Source organism: Equus caballus, chromosome 28 (genome assembly GCF_041296265.1).
Source record: "Equus caballus isolate H_3958 breed thoroughbred chromosome 28, TB-T2T, whole genome shotgun sequence".
Lineage (NCBI taxonomy): Eukaryota > Metazoa > Chordata > Mammalia > Perissodactyla > Equidae > Equus > Equus caballus.
In genome coordinates, this window is record NC_091711.1 from 47,190,602 (window position 1) to 47,212,283 (window position 21,682).

General features: G+C 38.5%; 1 protein-coding gene across 3 annotated transcripts in view; it reads left to right on the plus strand.

The window, feature by feature from the left end:
- The window catches only part of ATXN10 (ataxin 10), a 189,936-nt gene that overhangs the window by 143,277 nt on the left and 24,977 nt on the right, over positions 1-21,682 (plus strand). For all 3 annotated transcript variants that reach the window (XR_011433567.1, XR_011433568.1, XM_023631242.2), the window contains exon 10: positions 13,744-13,807. Coding sequence is in view for 1 of the 3 variants with exons in the window: in XM_023631242.2 (XP_023487010.1) it covers positions 13,744-13,807 (64 nt within the window). In the remaining 2 variants the exon portion in view is untranslated. The remainder of the gene's footprint in view (positions 1-13,743; positions 13,808-21,682) is intronic.

The following is a 21,682-nucleotide window of genomic DNA, read 5'->3' on the forward strand; positions in this document are numbered from 1 at the left end:
TAAAAAAAAAGTTAACGCGACAGGTTTGTCAAAGCAGTGCGCCCCCCCAAAGTTAGTAAACAAGCCAATTCCCAGTCTTGTAATAGTCACCACAAGCAAAAGTGTGTCCCCAGAAGGCGGCACTGTGTACTTGTTGCCAAATAGCAGGAAGTCTTTGATGCCTGAGGGGAGGAAGGTCGATGTGGGAAGTCTTAGTTTCTGCTGTCAGCAGGATTTCAGTTTGTCTGTGACCGTTGGTGGCCGTGACGTCTGGGAGGGGTCTCCTCACTAACTTCCTGGACCCTACTCTCCCTGGTTGGAGTAAATGCAGTGAGCTGGGGCCAGTTTCTCCTCCTCTCCTGGGCTTGGCAGGGCCCAGTCGGTTTCTCTTCTAAAACATCTGCTCCTCTTCTGAAGTTCACTTCACGGGCAGTTGGGCCGAAGCACATTTTCATTTCCCATTAGATCTTTTACTCCTGACCTTCTAGATAATTGTTTTCCATTTTGTATCAGGTAATCTGTCCTCTAAGATTTCAACTTTTGCTCCTGAAAAAAAACCCCTCTTTCTTGATCCCAATCAGCCTGTTTGGCTCCTTTTGTTTTCTGTCTTCCACGGTTTCTATTTTGATAGTAGGACTGAAACACTTTTCACTTCCCTCTAACTCATTCTCTTTAGTTTCCAGAGACAGAATGCACTGAACAAAGACCTTTTTAAATTGCAGTGTTTACTATTGTATATATACAAAATATTTATTATAGGTTTCTACCACATGTCTTTTTCATGTCAAAAAAATTGTCTAGTTTCCTAAGAATTAAAAAAATCATAAATAGATGCTAAACATTATCAGGTGCTTTTTCTGTGATATTGAGGTCATTATTAGTACATTAATGATGATAGTTACATTGTAGATTTTCTGACCTACATTAAGATCATGATGAGTTTTTGTAGCATGTTTAATTTAGTTAGTAGTATTTCTAGGATTTCCTTTTTTGGTGGAGGCAGGAAGAGGGTCTATGTTCACAAGTTAAATATGCCTGTAATTTTTATATACTCATCTGTCTTATCCTGGTTTTGGAATCAAGTCATAGTAGCCTCATAAAATGAGTTTCAAAGCTTTCTCTCTTTTTCTCTTGTTTTGAAACAACTTATATACATAATAGATTATCTGTTCCTAAGAGTTTGATGGTACTCACTTGAAGGGCTGTTCGGATTTTTGACTATTTTTTGTCAGTGAATCTTGGTCATTTTCATATCTTTAAATTATTTAAATTTAACTATTTAAATTATTGTTCTATTCAGGCTTTTTATTTGTTGTATCAATTTTCATGTGTTTTACTTGTCTCAGAAATACCCATTCCATCTAGATTTTCAATTTTTTTCATAAAGTTCATAATATTTTCTGTACCTGTTTCTCTCTTTTCATTCTGTTCTTTTTAAAGAGATCTCTCTCTTTTTTCCTTCATCAATATTTTTGGAATTTTTCCATTCTATTACTGTTTACAAAGAACCAGCTTTTTGTTTTGGTTAATCTTTTCTGCTCTGTTCTTACTCTCTAATTCACTGATTTTTGCCTGTTGATCAAGAAGGCAAGATACGAGTGATAGCAGGTGTCTCTTCAGAAATAATGCAAAACAGGAATCAATGGAGTAACATCTTTAAAATGCTAAAAATCTGTCAGTCTAGAATTATACAGACTGACATATAATTCTATATAATTCTATATATAGAATTATATGACTATCCAGCTAAAATATCCTTCAAAAAATAAAGGCAAAATGAAGACATTTCCAGACAAACAAAAGTTGAGAGAATTTGTCATCAACAGAACTGTGCTATAAGAAATGTTGAAGGAAGTTGTACAAAGTGAAGGAAAATGGTACCAGGTGGAAATCTGTTTCTATACAAAGAGATCGAAAACACTGGAACAGTTAAATATGTGGGTAAAAATAAAGTACTTTTACCCTCACTTTTTAATTTACTTAAAATACAGTGGACTCCGAAACAATCATAATAGCAATGTGTTTTACATGTAGAAGTAAAATGTATGAGAGCTGTTGCTCAAATGTCAAGTGGAGTGTACAGTCGTAAGAGTCTTACATTGTATGTGAAATAGTATAATATTATTTGTAGATAGACTGCAACAAGTCAAAGATGCATTCTCTAAACCCTAGAGCAAACATTTTAAAAAAGAAAAAAGGCGAGAGAGGTAGTTAAATAAGCCAAAAGTGGAGAAAACAGTAGAATATTAAAAACATACTTGCCCTAAAAGAAGTCAGAAAAAGGGAAAAAAAGAACAGTTAGGACAAATAGAAAACAAATGGCAGAATGATAAACTCAAGCATATTGATAAGTTCTTTAAAAGTAAGTGGCTTAAATATTCCAATTAAAAGACAGAGACTGTTGGACTGGATAAAAAAAGCAAGACTCAATTGTATGATGTCTACAAGAAATACACTTTGAATGTGAAGATGAAGATAGATTAAAAATGAAAGAATGAAAATAACATACCATGCAAACACTTATAAGAAAGCTGGAGTGGCTGTATTAATATCAGACAAAATAGACTTGAGAATAGGAATATTCCTGGGTGTACAGAGGGGTATTTCCTGATTAAGCGGTGAATTCATCAAGAAGACATAACTTAAACATATATTGCTAATAGCACAGCTTCAAATACATGAAGCAAAACCTGATAGAACTGAGAGGAGAAATAGATTTATAATCATAATTGGAGATTTCATCACTCTTAGTAAATTCTGGAACAAGCAAAAAGAAACTTAGGAGGAATGTAGAAAACTTGAACACCATCAACCAGCTAGACCAATTAAAATGTATAGAACACTGCACCAACAGTAGAATATACATTCTTTGCAGTACACATGGAATATTCACCAAGCCAGATCATATGCTGGGCGATAAAGCAAATCTCAATAAATTAAAAAAAAATTAAAATCAAACAGCATGTTTTTTGAGTATAAAAAGAGTTGAACTAGAAATCACCAGCAATAAAATATCTTTAAAATCCTAAAAATATTTGACAATTAACACACTTCTAAAAATAGCCCATATGTCAAAGATGAAATCACAATGGAAATTAGAAAATATTTTGAACTGAAGGGAAATGAAAACACAACATCTAAATTTATGAGACAGAGATAAAGTAGTTTTGGGAAAATTATTGTTTCAAATAAATTAGAAAACAAAAAAGCTTTAAAGTCAGTGATCATAGTGTCTACCTTAAGAAGCTTTATAGTAAAACCAAGAGCAAATTAAACCTTTGTAACTAGAAGAAAAGAAATAATAAACAGGAATGGAAATCACTGAAGTAGAAAACAGACAATAGAGTAGAGAAAAACAGTACAGTCAAAAGCTGGATGTTTGAAAAGATCAATAAAGTTGATAAGTCTGTCAAGAAAAAAAAGAAAATACAAATGACCTATATTAGGAATGAGAAGAGGGGGCCATCACTACAGATACTACAGGCATTAGAAGACTAATAAGGGGATATTATAAACAACTTTATGCCAAAAGTTTTGACAAGTTAGATATTATGGAAAATTTCCTTTCAAGAGACAAAATACTAAAACTGAATCAAGAATAAACAAAATCTCCATAGCCTATACTTTAAAAAATGAATTTATAATTAAAAACTTCCCCATAATAAAATCTCCAGGCGCACATGGTTTCAATAGTGAATTTTATCAAGCACTTGAGAAAGAAAGAACACCTAGTCTTTCTCTTTCAGAAAATAAAGGAGGAGGGAACACTTTCCAATTTATTTTGTGAGGCCAACAATACTCTTGATATCAAATCCAGACAGAAGCCTTACAGGGGAAAAAACAAACTGCAGAAACACGAACGTGAACAGAATTGTGACCAGAAACAGAAAAATCCTTTCCAAAATAGTAGGAAGTGGAACCCTGTACCATAGAAAATGATAGTGCATCATGAACAATGATGGTTCATCTCAGCCATGCACTGTTGAGTTAACATTAGAAACCCAAACACTTTTAATTCCCTCATATTAACAGAATAAAAGGGGGAAAGAGTATGCTTATCTCAAGAGATAAAGAAAAGCATTTGACAAAATTCAGCACTCCTTCCTAATAAAAATTTGCAGCAAACTAAGAGTAGAAAGGAGCTTCCACAACTTGGTAAAGGGGATCTATTTTTAAAACTTCAACAGCTAGGGGGCTGGCCTGGTGGCCTAGTGGTTGAGTTCATGCACTCTGCTTCAGTGGCCCTGGGTTCACAGGTTCAGATCCCGGGCACGGACCTAGCACCACTCGTCATGCCTCACTGTGGCAGCATCCCACATAAAATAGAAGAAGATGGGCACAGATGTGAGCTCAGGGGCAATTTTCCTCAAGCAAAAAGAGGAAGATTGGCAACAGTTGTTAGCTCAGGGCCAGTCTTCCTCACACACACAAAAAGATTCAACAGCTAATTTCATACTTTATGATGAAAGAATGTTTGCTGTTGCCACTCTAGTTAACACAATACTGAAGGTCCTAAGTAATCCATTAAGTCAAGAAAAAGAAATGAGACATACATATTGAAAGGAAGAAATAAAACATAAATGAGAAGATCATGTGTGTTAAGGTATTTACAAGAAAGTTATTGTGATAAGTGAATTTTGAATGGTCACCAGAGAGAGAGAGAGATATATGTATACACACATACACAATTTAATTATATTATCTAAAACTAGTAAAGAGTAATTAGAAAAAGAATTTTAATACTACCTACAATAACTTCATAAAACCTGAAATATTTAGGAATAAATTTTAACAAAAGATGGGTAGACCTATATTCTGAATACCTTGCTAGGAGAAGTTAAACAAAGTCTACCATATTCGCTTAATGGACAACTCAATATTGTTAAGATATCTGTTCTCCCCAAGTTGATCTATGGAGTAAGTGCTATACCAGTCAAAAATTCAGGAGGCTTTTTTGTAAAATTTGTCAAGCTGGTTTTAAACTTTATATGGAAATATGACAGACTTAGAATAGCTGTCTCGGGATTTGTGTTATCCCAAAATTCATGTGTTGAAGTGCTAACCTCTGGTACCTTGGAATGTGACCGCATTTGGAAATAGGGTTGCTGCAGATGTGTTAGTTAAGATGAAGTCCTGCTGGAACAGGGTGGGCCCCAATCCGATATGACTGGTGTCCTTATGAAAAAGGGAGATTTGCACACAGGAGGAATGCCACGTGAAGATGAAGGCAGAGATCTGCAGGCTAAGGAACACCAAAGATTGTCAGCAAACCACCACGGTTCAGAGAGAGGCGTGGGACAGATTCTTTTTCACAGCCCTCAGAAGGAACCAATCCTGCCAAGATCTTGATCTGAGTCTTCTAGCCTCCAGAAGTGTGAGAAAATAGATTTTGTTGTTTAAGCCACTCAGTTTGTGGTACTGTGTTATAGCAGCCCTAGCAAACTAAGACGATCTCCAAAGCAATTTTGAAAAAAAAAAAAAAAACAAAGTTGGAGCATTATACTTCTTATTTTGTGACTTACTGTAAGGCTAATTAAGACAGTTTGGTATTGGCATAAACACACATGTATGTACCCGTGGAACAGAATAGAGAGTCCAGAAGTAAACTGAGTGGGGAAAGGGTAGTCTTTTCAACAAATGGTACTGGAACAATTGTATATCCTTATGAGGAAAAAAGGAGAACCTCACCCTTATCTTGGACTAAACTCAAAAGTTGATTTAAAATGGAGACATAAAAGCTAGAACTATAAAACTCAAAAGAAGAAAACATAGTGGATATGTTGGGGTAAGCCATGATTTCTTAGGACACAGGAAGCACTAATCGTGAAAAAACATTGGTAAATTGTTCTTCATCTAAATTAAGAAGTTTCACTCTTTGAAACACACTATTAAGAAAATGAAAAGGCAAGCCACAGACTAGGAGAAAATATATGCAATACATATATCTGGCATAGGGCTCACTCATAAACAAATTATGTGAAGAACTCTTACTGCTCAGTAAGACAGAACAACCCAATAAATAAAATGGGCAAAATAATTGAAGAACATTTCATAAAAGAAGATAGAAGAATGGCTCATAAGCACCTGAAAAGATGCTCCACATCATGAGTCATCAGGGAAATGCAAATAAAAATCACAGTGTGATGCCACCTAAAAACTTTGACAATACGAAGTTTTGATAAGGATCTGGGGGTAACTCAGTTCCATTGTTGGAGGGAATGTAAAATGGTGCAATCACATTGGAAAATAGTTTGGTTGTTCTTACAAAGTTGAATATACACTTAACACATGACCCAGCAGGTTCACTCTCAGGTATCGATCCAAGAGAAGTGAAAATTTGTGTCCACAAAAGGACATGACCACAAATGTCCATAGCACCTCTATTCTTTATAGATAAAACTGGAAACAGCTGAAATGTCCATCAGCATGCAAATGGATAAATAAATGGTGGTGTGCAGTCATGCGTCACTTAACGATGGCAACACGTTCTGAGAAATGTGTCGTCAGGCAATTTCGTTGTTGTGTGAACATCGTGGAGTGAACTTACACAAACCTGGATGGTACAGCCTGCTCACACCTAGACTATACGGTACTAAGCCTCTGGGACCACCATCGAATATGTGGTCCGTCACTGACGGAAACGTCATTGTGCAGTGCATGATGGTGTTCAAAATCAGAAAGAAAAAGAAACAAACTGCTGATACATGTAACAACATGAATGAATCTCAAAATCATTAAAAAAGGCTTCTTTTAATATGGTCTCATTTGTGTTATGTTATAGAACAGACAAAATACAGAAAGCAGATCAGTGGTTGAGTAAGGCTGGAGGGTGAGCAGTAGTGATTGCACAGGTGCACAGGGAACTCTGGGGGGAGGGGAGTGTTCTGTATCTTGATTTGTCTGTGATTACACAGGTGTAGTTGCTGTCTACTGCATGTAAATTATATCTCAACAAAGTTCGTTTTAGAGCTAAAGAAAACAAGTGCCAGAGTGGGGAAATGTGAAGGCAGTGTGTTATTTTACGAGTTTCTTTTAGGGTTTGGGGCAGTTCTTGAAAACTTTGGCTCAGTGGGTACTCTTGGACTTTGTGTAGGTCAGGCGTTCTCAACTCAGCTGCATATTGGAACCACCTAAAGAATTGGTCTAAGACACTGATGCCCAGCCTTGCTCCCAGAGATTCTGATTTATTTTTTCTGGGGTTGGGACCTCAGCATTGGTGCCTTTTGAAACCTCCCCAAGTGATTCTGATGTAGAGCCGAGGTGGTGAACGCCTGGCCTAGAGAGATTGTCTGCAAAACACAGGCCACGTGCTTTATTGTTGCTTCTTGAGTAACACTGTTAGTTGTTCCTCTGGCATTGGGGACAGAAGCAGCAGCTCAGTCACGAAATGCCCAGTATCAAGCTGCACAAACACTGTGGAAATAAATGCAACATAGAGATAAATGATATTATATTTTTGTGAGACAGAATTGATTATGTGAGGCAAAAGCCAGCAGAGGAGCACGGATGAAAATTAGTAACCCAGGGGTGCACTCAGCTCATGAGACAGTCAAGAAAAACATGGTACAAACTTAGAATAACCCACATCTACAAATTTCCAGTGACTGTAGAAGTAAGTCTTTATATATTGGAACTTTCTGAAGAACAGCTTGTGACTGGTGAAGGATTACTGTGTCCAGCACTTTTCAGGAGTGGGTGGTAAAGGAAACCCTTAGAATCTTGGAAGTGAAAATGATAGTACAAGTAGCTGCCATTTCTTATGTCCTTATTACTTGCTGGGTGCTGTGCTGAATGCTTTCTCATGTGATCTTCACTATAGCCCTCTGAGGTGGCTATGACCCTCTAGTTACACATAAGAAAATCTAGACTTCATGAAGCTCAAAAACCTCCTCAAGGTTACACAGCTAAAGAGGCTGAGCTGGAATTCTCTTGTAGGTCTGTCTGGCTCCAAGAGTATCCCTCTTCCCTCTGAGTGGTTGGGATGGTAATTGAGCCTCAACCCATGGGCGAGTGTTTCCACATCTCCTGCAAAGTGGTCCATTTCATCCAGCGTCCGCCTCCAGGCTTTGAGCCTTCTGAGTTGTCTGTCAGCATGTCTGCAGATGGCTTCATCCCTGGATGGAAACCTTGCTTGAGCATTGCCACGGCCACGTTGGCCATTGATTCACCTGAGCATGAGGACTCTGGTGATCTTTTTGTTTGTGTGTGTGTGAGTTTGCTTCAAGGAGCTCTGTTATGAACACGTTTTTACCAAGTGTCAGTTGGGCCTGATTCTCTCTATATTTAAATAGGAGATTCAGCCCTGTGTTAGTATTGTGCTCTTGTGTTTCTTCAGGTTTTTGGATTTTTGTATTTACCATTCAGTGTGAGAGCAGCCAGAATAATTGAGGCTCTGTTGTCTGTCAACCTAATATAATTTCCCAAAGGAGCTTAGATAGTATTAGGGTTGGGCCTGCACACTTTGCAAAGTACATTCTTTGAGATTATTGGCTAAGGTGGGAGAGAATAGTTAGCAAATCAATTAGTTGTCCTTCTCTTTACACTTTATTTCCAGAAGGTAAATGTTAGTTTGTTTAAGCCAGACTCATTGTCTTGTTAAGATGTGTTACCTCATGAAAGTGTTGACTGAGCTTGGCTCCTTGATGTGAACTACAACTTGTGACTCATTTTTTATGGGTCTAGAATCAATTCCCAACATGTTAGGTTAAAAAACAAACAGCTTTCTTTTTTTATGAAGTCTGAACAGAGGGAAACTTGTTAATTTGCTAGCTGTTCCCTCCTTCCCCCAGACGTCAGATCAGCCCATGTATGCAGTAGTAAACTCGAGCTTGGTAAAAACGGACTTGTATTGTCAGTCACTCCCCCTAGAGGTGTTGCATCCGCATATTCTTTTCCTAGTGCCCTTACCCTGTGTTCATTCTTAAGTGTAAAATTATGTATTTGTCATAAGGCCACTCTCATCCTTGTCTAGAATAGATCGTTTGTGTGTAAACGTTTAATGAATCCTATAAGAATTTATCTTGTATCATTTTGTAATGCAACAGTGTGAATGGAAAATATTTATCTAGGAAAGCACGCCTTCAATTTGGCCATGACTCTAGTGTAACCACGATTTTCAAGAACTCTTTAATTCACCCTTATTTCCTGCTTAAATTTCAGTTTTTAGTGTGTGGTTTCATTTATTTCAAAGAAAATCTTACCCATTTAGCATATCTGAGAATTTTGCTTTTCCCCTCACGAAAAATGAGGTATTTTTCTTGTATTGCATAATAGATCCTGACTAGTTTTATTTCTCACCCCAAAAAATTGTTTTTGAAAATAAATTTGCGACCTTGCCTAATTCAGAGCAGAATTGTAAACTCGTCCATGCGAAAGTTACCCTCCTGTTTCCTTGTGCTTTCAGGAGCTTAACTCCTTGCTCTAGCCCACTGAACTTCCTCCAGTTACAGCACTTACGTTACCAACTATTGCCGTCACTCCCACTGCCCTTTATTGAGCGGTCACTCTGTACTGGCCATACGTAGCAGTCTATTCCATTCTCACAGTCACCCTTTGAAGTAGGCCCACTCATCTCCATTTTACAGGTAAGCAGACTAAGTCTTAGAGGTTAAGTGACTTGCCCAAAGCCATGCAACTCAGAAGTGCTGTAGAACCTTGACCCCAGCACGCTGGCTCTGCAGTCCTCGCTCTTAATCACTGCATCCTGATGCCTCCCAGTTCCTTGACCACTCCATGTTCCTTCTGATCTCCCTGCTTCTACACATGCTCTTCCCCCTGCCGAAAAGATTGTATATAGTCACCTTTATTTGTCCATTTAATTCCCATTCATTCTTCTCATCTCCAGCTAAATGTCACTTCTTCAGGGAGGCTCTCCCTGTGAGGCCTAGGCTATATCCTCTGGCTAAACCAAACCGTGAAGGGGACTCCAAGCTCATTCTGGCATGCAGACGCACCCGTGTTCCAGAAGAGTCTCAATTATATATTGGCAAAGAGCTGGTGAAGATCAGTTGACATTCCTTCCTCTCTATGCCAGTCCCTAGGCCCTTGCGCCTTTTCTGGATCTCTCCTCTTCAGCCCAGGGCAAGTGCCTGTGGCAGCAGCTCTCCTTTCCCCTCTGGAGACTGTTGGAGACCTGTCCTGCTGATGGATGCATGGCAGCTTATTGGAAGCGAGTGGGCTGTGAGGGTTGCATTAGGAAGCTGAGTACAGACTCAGGTGGGGCCACTACCAATTTAGCCTTAAAATTTCCCTCTGTGCTTCTCAAACACGTGATCCCTTACAGGTCCAACCCTTCATGCCCATGCTTCTCAAACTATCTGTGCTGAAGAACCAATTATCTTCCCCCCAAGCCATCCTAAACCAATATGTTTATAAAATACAAATAAGTTACTAGAAAAATAAATTTGTTAAAAAGACATAGAAGATTCAAGCCTAAATTTTAGTGTAAGATTCAGTAGACATAGCATAACTGTGTTAAACTGCTAGCACAGTTGCTCACTTGTCCCTCTCACTGACTGACAGTGGTCTCCAGACCTCACTGTGGGTAGCACTTAGGCGTTAGTGACTGACCGCAGGGAGGGTACATAATTTGTGAGCCTTACTTCCCTTATCTATAAAAGGGAACCAAGAATACTTACCCTGGCATCGTCAGAATTAAATGAAATCGTTAAATTCTCTATCATTGTCTAATAAATGCCAGATGTCTATTAAATAGTAGTTCCTTTCCCACCCTACCTCCAATGCCTAGAAAAAATTATAGAAATTAGATTTATTCTCTTCTTCCCTGCCTTTGTGAAAGAGAATGCTCAGTAACAGTGATTCTTCAGCAACTCTGTGCGTCCCGGTCACAGGGAGGTCTGCTTTCTTTCAGTGGGATATGGTATTTAGAAGAGTTCATCTTGTGCTGGGAATGCTCGTTGCTACTGGCTTCTCTTTGCTTCTAGGCCTTTTCAGTAAACAGCTAGGAAATAAGTATTTTTTAGGAAAAGAAAAATATATCATGAATTCATGCTAATATTTCTAATTTAAATGTAAAATTAACTTCTTTGATATGATACTTTTTTATGCTGAAAATCTTGGTTCCTAATGACATTAATTCCCATTTATTTTATTTTTTTTAATTAATTTATTTTTTTAAAAGATTTTTTTATTTTTTTCCTTTTTCTCCCCAAAGCCCCCCGGTGCATAGCTGTATATTCTTCTTTGTGGGTCCTTCTAGTTGTGGCATGTGGGATGCTGCTTCAGCATGGTTTAGATGAGCAGTGTCATGTTCGCACCCAGGATTTGAACCAACGAAACACTGGGCCGCCTGCACCGCCTGCAGCGGAGCGCGCAAACTTAACCACTCGGCCACGGGGCCAACCCCAATTCCCGTTTATTTTAAACTAAATATATAAAAGTTCAAAATAACAATACCAATATCATTATGCTGAGACAACTGAATGCAGTTTTAAGATTTCTATGCAGTTGTCTGTGAGCTTAGGATACCTCTCACTAGGGATGTAAAGTCAAAATACTGTTTTAATTCTGTGAAATATTTTTTCTTTGTTTTGCATGTCATCAGATTAATTTGGTTCTGTTTTTATAACTTTATAAATTTAATTTTTATTGAGATATAACTGACATAGAACATTATGTTAGTTTCAGGAGTACAACATGACAACTCGATACTTACATATGTATTGTGAAATAATCACTGCAGTAAGCCTAGTTAGCATCTGTTATAAATTTAATTTTTAAAAATTATGTAAAATATATGCAGGATTCCAAAGTCAGAATACAACCAGGTACATTCACAGATCTCTGGCCTCCGTTCCTGTCTCTTCTGCCTCATTCTCTTCTTTGCCCTATAGAACCATTAGTTTTTTATTTAACCTTTCATTTGTTTTTGAAATATAAGAAAAAAATATATTTGTCCCCCTTTATTACACAAAATGTTCACATATCAGCCTGGTCTGTGCTTTGTGTTTTTCACTTAACATTATATCCTGATGTCCCTCCACAGCAGTACACGAGCAAGCTTCTCCATTCATTTTCACAGCTACATAGAAGTCTTTTGTATTTGTGCCATAGTTTATTTGACTAGCCTGTGTTGGTGGACATTTGAGTTGTTTCCAGGATCTCTTTTGTTATAAATCATACTGCACTCAACATCTTTAGTCATAAGAGAAATGCAAATCAAAACCGCAATGACATACCGTTTCACACTCACTAGGATGGCTAAAATAAAAGACAATAATAAGTGGTGACAAGAATGTAGAGAAATTGGAACCCTCATACATTGCTGGTGGAATGTAAAATGGTGCAGCCACTTTGAAAAACAGTCTGGCAGTTCTTTAAAATGTTAAATACAGAGTTACCATATGACCAAGCAGTTCCGCTTCTAGGTGTAAGGCCAAGAGAATGGAATACATAGATCCATTCAAAAACATGTATACAAATGGTTGTAACAGCATTGTCCTTACAGCCAAAAGGTTAAAACAGCTCAAATGTCTATCAGCGGATGAATCGATGGATAAAATGTGGTCTGTCCAGACAACAGAATATTGTTCAGCCATAAAAAGGAATGAAGTAGTGACACGTTTAAACATGGATGAACTTTGAAAACATGGTCAGTGAAAGAAGCCAGTCACAAAAGGCCACATATTGAACGATCCATTTATATGAAATGTCCAGAATAGGCAAATCCGTAGATAGGTAAAGTAGATTAGAAGTTGCTGAGGGCTGGAGAGAAGAAATGAGAATTGTTTCACAACTTTGTGAACATACTAAAATCCACTGAATTGTATACTTTAAAAAGGTTTTACGGTAAGTGAATTATATCTCCATAAAACTGTTATAAAAATATAAACTGTCCTGCAATGAATAACCTTGTGCAAACACCGTTTCGTGTGACAGTGTATTTTTGATCTACAGTCCTAGAAACGGGATTACTTGGTCAAAGAGTAAGTGACACGTGATTTTGCTACATACTGCCCAGTTCCCCTCCCTAGGGGTTTTACCATCTACCATTCACTAGCAGTGTGTGAGGGCACTGCCTGCATATGTTGTCAAACTTGGTTATTTGCCATTCGGAGAGGTGAGAGATGGTATCTCAGTGTAATACTAATTTGCCTTTCTTTTATCGTGATCAAGATTGAGCATATTCTGATATCTCTATGGTCCATCTGTACTTCTTTTTTTTCTATGCCATTTCTGTTCATGTATTTCATTCATTTTTCTACTGGATTGTTGGTCTTTTCTCAATTTTTACAAGTTCTTTATATATTAAAATATTAACCCTTTGCCTGTGATAGCTTACAAGTAATTTTTCCAGTTTTCATTTACCTTTTTAAAAAATGTGAAAATTTAGAACCTTTTCCCTGTTGCTTCTGGATTTTGAATCATAGAAAAGCTTTTTCTACTCCTAGCTTAGAAAGAGAATTCACTTACTAGTACTAGTAAACTATATTAGACTCAGATCCACTTGGACTTTATCCTGGTGAACAGTGTTAGGAAGAGATCCGTTTTCACCCTTTTTTATATGGCTACCCAGTTGCCCCAACATTTTTGAGGAAGGGTGAAAAGAAAAGTAATATATCTCTTTTTGTTTATATGACTGTTTCAAAATATTTCTGAGTCGATGTGTTTCAGATAGTTGCACAAACAGTGTTATAGCAGTGAGTACGGAAATAAAAAAGGAGAAATGAAGCATCTGTAATATCTGATGAATCGTTTGTAGTAGCTGTTTTCAGTGTATAAATTTGTCTTCTCCATTCTCTCTAGGTAAATGAGCTGGATGGCATTCCATTGATCCTGGACAGCTGCAGCATTGATGACAGCAACCCCTGTATCCTTGCATGTGAATCACTGAGCATTAGTTCACAGCTGGGGCCTTAGCATGACAAGTCCCTTTACTGGTGATCCTTGCCTAACTGGCTGGCTTTCTTGTTTGCTTGAAGCTACGAACACTCTCTCAAGGTTAGGGTGCAGGACCATCACTCCTGCACCCTATGCAGTGTAGTGAGCTCAGGCTTTCGAGGTGAATAGGACCGCACCTGCAGCACCGCCACATCGTGCGTTTCTCGCACCACTTTGAACTCTAAACCAGCTTTCTACTAAAACGTGCTTTAAAACTGGGGCAGAGAAAGCTCATCCATGGCCCCTGTGTGTGCTGCACCTCACTAATGTCACCTTTCCAAACTGTGTGTTCCTTGGAGTAAATCTGAGAAATTTGGCAGTTTCTTGCTATAAAGATTCTGAGTATCCAGTCGTCAGGAGGAACCATTTTTAACAATTGTTTAGTGACATAGAAGCATGGGGAGCACTCTGAGCCCCCAGGAGTAGGGGGAAACATTTCAGTGGCACCAAATTCTCGTTTTTGACGTGTTCTGTCCTGCGACCCTCTGTTACCAAAGCTGGGGGCTCTGGTTCTGGCCCTTACCTGGGTTGACCACCCTTGCTGGAGGGTATTCGGCAGGGAACTTACTTATTTCTTAGCATTTCACCCAGTAGTTGCCCTGTAGGATATGATCTTAGTACAGTGACAGTAACTGGGGATTGGATACAGCCTGTTGAGGTTTGAGAGAGAGTCCGTTTAATTTCAAGAACTTCCCTGGTGAGAGCCGAACTCAGCCCAGCCCCTGGCCCTGGCCGCTGCACGGCCTTAAGGTAATTGCGTGTGTGAGGGGTGTGAGGAAGGACTTGGGGAGCGTAACCCCGTGGCAGACAGTGAGGAGCCCAGCCTAGGACCGAGGAGACAGGAGGAGGGCGTTTGAAAATGAAATTCCCCTCACCGTGGTTTCTGTCAAGAAGAGAAAAGGAGCTGATGAAAATCATGTGTTTCAAAGTAAATAGATTGAGAAATGCTTATTATTTGTGCTCAAGATACTGTCATTTGTCTGATAGCAATAGAAGAGAGTCTCTTATTTTTAAGAGCACAGTAGCTCACAAGCTCAGTCAGGGAAAGACAAATGCACAGCCTCAGGGGACTCCTCTTCCAGGTGAGACGGCTCGGTTCACTGTGCCACATCCTAATCAGGCACTGCAGGCTGTGCTTGTTGTGAGTAGAGTTTTGAAATTTTTTAGCCCCAAAAAAGGAAAAAGGAGAAAAGAAAGATTTCCATCACAGGAATGCAGTAAAAGAACATTTAGGTGCAATTGCAGATCTTGCATTTCCTGATGAAAAAGATGATTTATTGTGAAAGATGAAATTCACCCACAGTTTTACTTTTGTATTCCCTCAGTTGACCTTTTAGTGAAAAAAGGTTTTTGTCACTAGTCTTTGGCTTCTAGCAAAGACCAAAAAATTACAAGACTGTTGCACACAGTACTTGATAGCTCCGCAGATACATTGTGTGTGACTCGTGCTTACTAAGTCTCGACTTTAGCATCCTCCTCGCCACATATTCATTTGTTCATTTCACTTCTTCTTTCAGGAAACATTTATTGAGTCTTTACTATGTGTTTACATACATTACCTTGTTTAATCCTAATAACTCCGTGAAGCAGACACTGTTGTGACTAGCACCCCCATTTTGTAGATGAGGAAATAAACTGAGTGAGTCTCAGTGACTTGTCCTAAAAGTCAGACCCAGCATTTAAACTTGGTGTGTGCCTGATTCTCAGCCACTTTCCTAAACAGCCTCCTTACGGGTCGCTGAGGGGGACAGAACACATACGGAGAAACCACAGTAACATATTTGGATAACAGAGAAGTCATTCAGAAGTATAAATTGAAAAAGTTTATGTGGATAATCTATAAAGATAACTGGTTTTTATAAAGATAATTATTGAAGCATTGCAAGATCCCAGAATCTCCTCTAAATGTCAAGAAAAGGGAAATATTACATGTTTAGAGTTATGTACATTCAGTAATTCTTCGGAGTTTTATTTATTAAGGCCTGCCATATTTTAAAGGCATATAAAATATGCATAATTAATATTAATACTAACCATAAAGGAAATTTTATATTTTATCTAATAATAGATATGAGATACATACTAAAATATTAAAGCGAAGAGAAAATAATGGTTGAATGGTCAGAAATGAAGAAACATTATAGCCTAGGGATTTAATTTTTAATTTGAGCCATGAATTAAAACTTGGCCTTCCAAGTAGCCAGAGAAACTAGGGGCATAACAGATTACAAAGTGAAACCACACCATGCTCCTTCATGCTGTTTCTCTGCACCTGCTCACAGACAAGTTTTCTGAAGAATTACCTAATTACTCTGGCCTTGCCCCCTCACCTCTCTTTTTCTCTCCTTACCCTCCCCATTCTTATGTTTTTTTCTTTCCTATATTTTTCATTCATCAAAATTTTAAATGCTAAAAGGCGTTGAATGGGAGAACAAGATCTCTGTCTTCACCCTCCATGCTTTTCAATTCACTTTTCTTAGCTCTTTCTTCTAATAGTTGCTTTGGTATATCTAAATAATATGCTTTGCTGCTGTTTCTTGATGTATCAAATTTTGATGTTCTGTATTTTCTTTGTTATGACATGAGGATTTAGCTCTTGTACACCACCTCCTCTCCTCCCTCCCTCATGCTTCCACTGTGGTTGAGACTACAGATCCCATTTATTACTGCCTGCATGACTGACGAGGCCAAGCATCTTCTAAATGTTGATTTGCCATTTGGATTACTTGTGTGTATACATAAATTGTGTTTGACCAAACATTTTGCCCATTTTTTCATTGGGTTATCTCTTTATAATTTATTTGTAATAGATCTTTGTATGTTCTAGATAGAAGCTCTTTGTCAGCTACGTGCGTTGCTAAAATTTTTTCTCCCATTCTGTGACTTATCTTGTCATTCTCTTTAAAATTTCTTCTGATCAACAGAAGTTCTTAACTTTTAGTCAAATTTATCACTTTCCCTTTATGGTTAGTTTTTTGAGTGTGTATCTTGTTAAATATTTTCCTACCTTCAGATCATGATGATAATCTTTATTACCTTCTGAATACTTTATGATTTTTACCTTTTATGTATGTAGGTCCGTAATTCATTTGGAGTTGATTTTTGTCTATGGTGTGATTTAGGGGTCTATTTCTATATTTTCATATGGACGCACAATCGTCCCTTCCACTTATTGAAAAAAACATGCAATTGCCCACTGTAGTGCTACCTTTATCATAAGTCAGGTATTCATTATATGTGGGTCTGTATTTGGACTCTGTTTTCTTTTCCACTCATCTCTTTGTCTATCCCTGCACCAATACCACAGTCTTAAGTACTGTTACTTTGTAATGTTTCTTGATATCAGTTGAGTAATTCCTTCCAACTTGTCTCTTCTTATTTAAGAATGTTATGGCTGTTTTGGGTCATCTGTATTTTTGCATAAAAGTTTTAGAACCAATTTGTCAAGTTCAACACATTCATGCTTGTGTGCTTATACATACACATGTAGATACACACACTTGTGCACACACACGAAATCACCAACAAAAACAATTTAAAATCCCCATATATTGAATTATTCATTGAAATTGCATTGACTAAAATCAATCTGATGAGAATTGACATCTAAACAATACTGAGTCTTCCAACCTATGAACATGGTATATCTGTCCATTTATTTAGGATTATTAATTTTCAACTTTTTCCGTGTATTTTGATAGCTCCATCGCATGGATTTTGTCATGTATTTTTGTTACCATGCATTTAGTGTTTTCTGATTTCTGTTATGGTTTCTTTTTGACCCATGGATTATTTAGAAATACGTTTCTTAATTTCTAAACAAATAGGAATTTTCTAGTTATCTTTTGGAGGTCGATTTCTAGCATAAATGCATTATGATTAGAGAGCACATACTTGATGTTCTCTGTCCTGTGAAATTTAGTAAGATTTGCCTTGTGACCTGGTGTATGGTCAGTTTTTGCAAATGTTCTGTGTGTGCTTGAAAAGCACGTCTAATTCCAGTAGTGGGGTGCTGTATTTTATACACGTACTCTAGGTCAAGTGTGTAAAATTTTTATATTTTTACTGATATTTTTGTCTGCTTTGGTTTGTCAGTTACAGAGAGAGATGTTTTAAAATAGCCTATGATTATAGATTTGTCTGTTTCTCCTTTTAGTTATATAAATTTTCCTTTATATGTTTGGAGTCGATGTTATTAGATACAGGTATGTAGTAGGTCCTGAGAAATGTGCCTGTTATCATTATACAGTGACCCTCTTTATCCCTAAAAATGCTTTTTGCCTAATATGATTATAGCTACTCTAGCTCATTTTTAGTTGGTATTTACGTAGGATAACTTTTCCACCCCTTTTATTTTCAGCCTTTCCGCATCAGGTGTTTCTGTTAAACTGCATAGAGTTGGTGTTTTTCTTAATCCGGATTGACAGGCTTTGCCTTGCATTTAGCTGTTTGTCTTTCCTATTTTACTTCCTTTTTCTCTCTTTCTTGCTTTCGCTTGGATTGATTGTATAGTTCAATTTTTGTCTTTTTCTAGTTTAAGATTTCTTTAGTCTTTTTTCTATTCTGTTAACTAGTTCCCTGGGAAGTTACAGTATTCGTCCTTTCCTAAGGAGAGTCTGTTTCTCAAACCTTTACCCCTTCCCAGATAACACAGGCCATTTAGCACCCCCAGCTTACATGACCTTCATGTTGGATATTGTCATTCTAGTTTTCCAAGCCCATAAAATATTATTACTGTTGTTCTGTAAGGTCACTGTTCATTAGATCTGTCCACGTATTTGCTGCTTCTCCTGCCCTTCACCCCTTCTTATCTCTCTGTTTGTCCATCTGGGATTATTTTCTTTCTGCCTAAAGCCTTTCTTTTAGAATTTCCTTTAAAGTGGGTCCATTGGTGGGGAACTATAATTGGGTTTGTTTGAAAATAAATTCCTGATACCAGCGTTTTGTTGTGATAGCTACAGGATCTCAGCATTTTAATACATATACTTTCACTTGATTTGACTATTTCCAGCATGGTGTCTGCACCCTCAACTGTTTTTGCTATCCTCCATACCAGAGTGTCTCTCTTTTACCCTTTCATTGAATTGATGAATCTTCCAATCTTCTGTTGAGGTAGAGGAGGGGAACTGGGGGTCCACCTACTTTTTAAATTTGCAGACAACCCTTCTATTTTCACTTTTACATTTGCCTCCCAATAAAGAGAGACGCGGGGTCACCAGCGCCTGAGCTTTGGGGGACTCGGCAGGGCAAACTGAATTGTTTCTTTGTTTTTCTCGTTGCCAGCTTAGGATCAGCTTTCTTAGGTTTGCTGAATTAGTTGCTAGAGCCCCTTATACAGCCATAAGGCATAGCCCTGTTAACTTCTTGTCTGCCTGCCTTTTAGTTTCTGAAATTCTTTTTGTCCTTGTGGGTTTGTGCCTTTTAAAAAGATCCACTGGGGCTTCAAAAGGGAGTGTGGATAGATGAATGTGTTCATAAGCTTAATTATTTGCCTCTTGTCACCAGTCACCAGTGAATTGCCAAAATCAGTGGATACTTTGAAGTTCTCATCGTATTAAAACTCAGTTCAGGGGCTGGCCCCATGGCCGAGTGGTTAAGTTCATGCACTCCGCTTCGGTGGCCTAGGGTTTCAACAGTTCGGATCCTGGGTGCAGACATAGCACCACTCATCAGGCCATGCTGAGGCAGTGTCCCACATGCCGCAACTAGAGGCACTCACAACTAGAATATACAACTATATACTGGGGGTGCTTTGAGGAGAAGAAGAAGGAAAAAAAAGAAGATTGGCAACAGATGTTAGCTCAGGTGCCAATATTAAAAAAAAAAAAGCTCTGACAGTTGTTAAAAAAAACCTTCAGTTAACAGAATGAATCACTTCCTCCTTAGCATACTGCTTTTTTCTTGGCTTTCATGATAGTACCTTCTCTTGGTTTGGTTTTCTTCATTTCTCTGGCTCCTCCTCCTCATTTCCTTTGTTCTTCCTCTTCTACACAACTTTTAAATGTTGGGTGACTCCTGGACATACTAGAGCCCAGGAGCTCTCTTCTCACTCTACGTTTTTCTCCCAAGGAGTCCCACCCATTTATTCCTTTGTTCATTCAGTGTTTATTGAACACCTTGGTCATCCCGAACACTCTTCTGGGCCCGTAGAATGACAAGGTATCCTGTAAGGAGGCTCTTGCAATCATCCAGGCAAGAGATGACAGTGGCTTTGGCCAAGCTGGTAACCAGGGAGATAGTGAGATGGGGTTGTATTCTGGGTATTCCCATGGCTTTAAATCTCGTCTGTTCACCTGTGGCTCCCAAACTTAATCTCTAGACAAACCTCTCTTCTGAGTCTCAGACTTATATCTCTAATTCCCTGCTTAACATTTTGCTTGTATGTCTTACAGACATTCCAAATCTAGCATGTCCAGAGTTAAGCTGTTAATCTCTCTCCACAGACTGCTCCCTCTCCTTCTCAGTAAATGGGGGAATATCTCCATCCATCCATCCACCTGCTCAGGTAGAAACCTGGAAGTCAGTCATAATGCTGTTTCTTTTTCATTCTCCTGCCTCTAGAGTGTCAACAGGTCTTGTTGATTCTCTCTTCAGAATATGTCCCAATTCCACCCACTTCCCTCCGTCTCCAGTGCCACCGTCTAGTCCACACTGTCATCCCCTCTGGCCTGGGTATCAGCAGGGGCTTCCTCTCTCAGTTTCTGCTCTTGTTGTGTCCGGATGGTTTGCAATTCCTTCCATTCAGTGTGAGCTTTGAAAACCAAAGTTGGATCACCCTTCTCTGCCTCTTGACTCCCCCTGCCCCAACGCCATCTCTAATAAGCATGCTCTCATTTATGAAACCTCCAAGACTGGTCATTGTACTTCAAATAAATCCAGAGTCTCCAGCACATCCTAAAAGGTCCTTTCTGATCTTGCCCCTGCCTGCCTCTCATTTTTCCAGAGCCATTCTCCCACTTAGTTAGCATTTCCCAGACATGCTTTCCTTTTTGTTTCTGAAATATATCTGATTTCCCACCTCAAGGCCATCATCCATGCTGATCTCTTTGCCTGAACTGCTCCCCGCCCCGGCCAAGTCCTTCTCATTCTTCAGATCCAACTTCCTTCATCTCTTCCTCCCTGAAGCTTCCCCAGAGCACCAGTCGAGGTTAGGTTGCCCGTCAGCCCCTCCTAGAACCTGCTCTGTTCCTTCAGCTGATTATAGTCTGTAATTAAATATTTGTGCATTTACATCTTAATTACCCCCTAGACCAAGTTCCATGAGGGAAGGGACCATTTTTTCTGTTTTTCATCTCAATGTAATATGGCACTGTCTGGCACATAGTAAATGTCCAGTAAATATTTCTTAGATGGACAGACGAATGAGTAAAACAGTGAACAGATAGCAGCCTGGTGAAGTGTGTGTGTGTTTGTGTATTTATTTGCGGGGAGAGGAGTTCTAAGCACAAGAGAAATTTCTCCCATGGGTTCTGTGATTCCTTTGTGAATTAAGTAAGCTTGGTTTGGCAGTGATATTATTTCAGATTTATTTGGTTGTTAACCCCTTTTTCTAATAATTAACACCAGCCAAGCTTTTCTTGAACTTTAATTTCAATATTTTGTGTTATGTTAAAAAGCAGTAGATATTTTGAATCTACTTAGACTGGGAATTGATGCTGGTGTTAAATATGAGTTAATAAGCATACCTCCTTTCTCTGATCACTCTGGATTGGGATGGACTTGTGATCTATTTGGGTAGCAGGGAGCCAAAGGGCAATCTGTGGTTAGGACCCTGTGAAAGACTTCCACTTTCGCGGCCACCCTT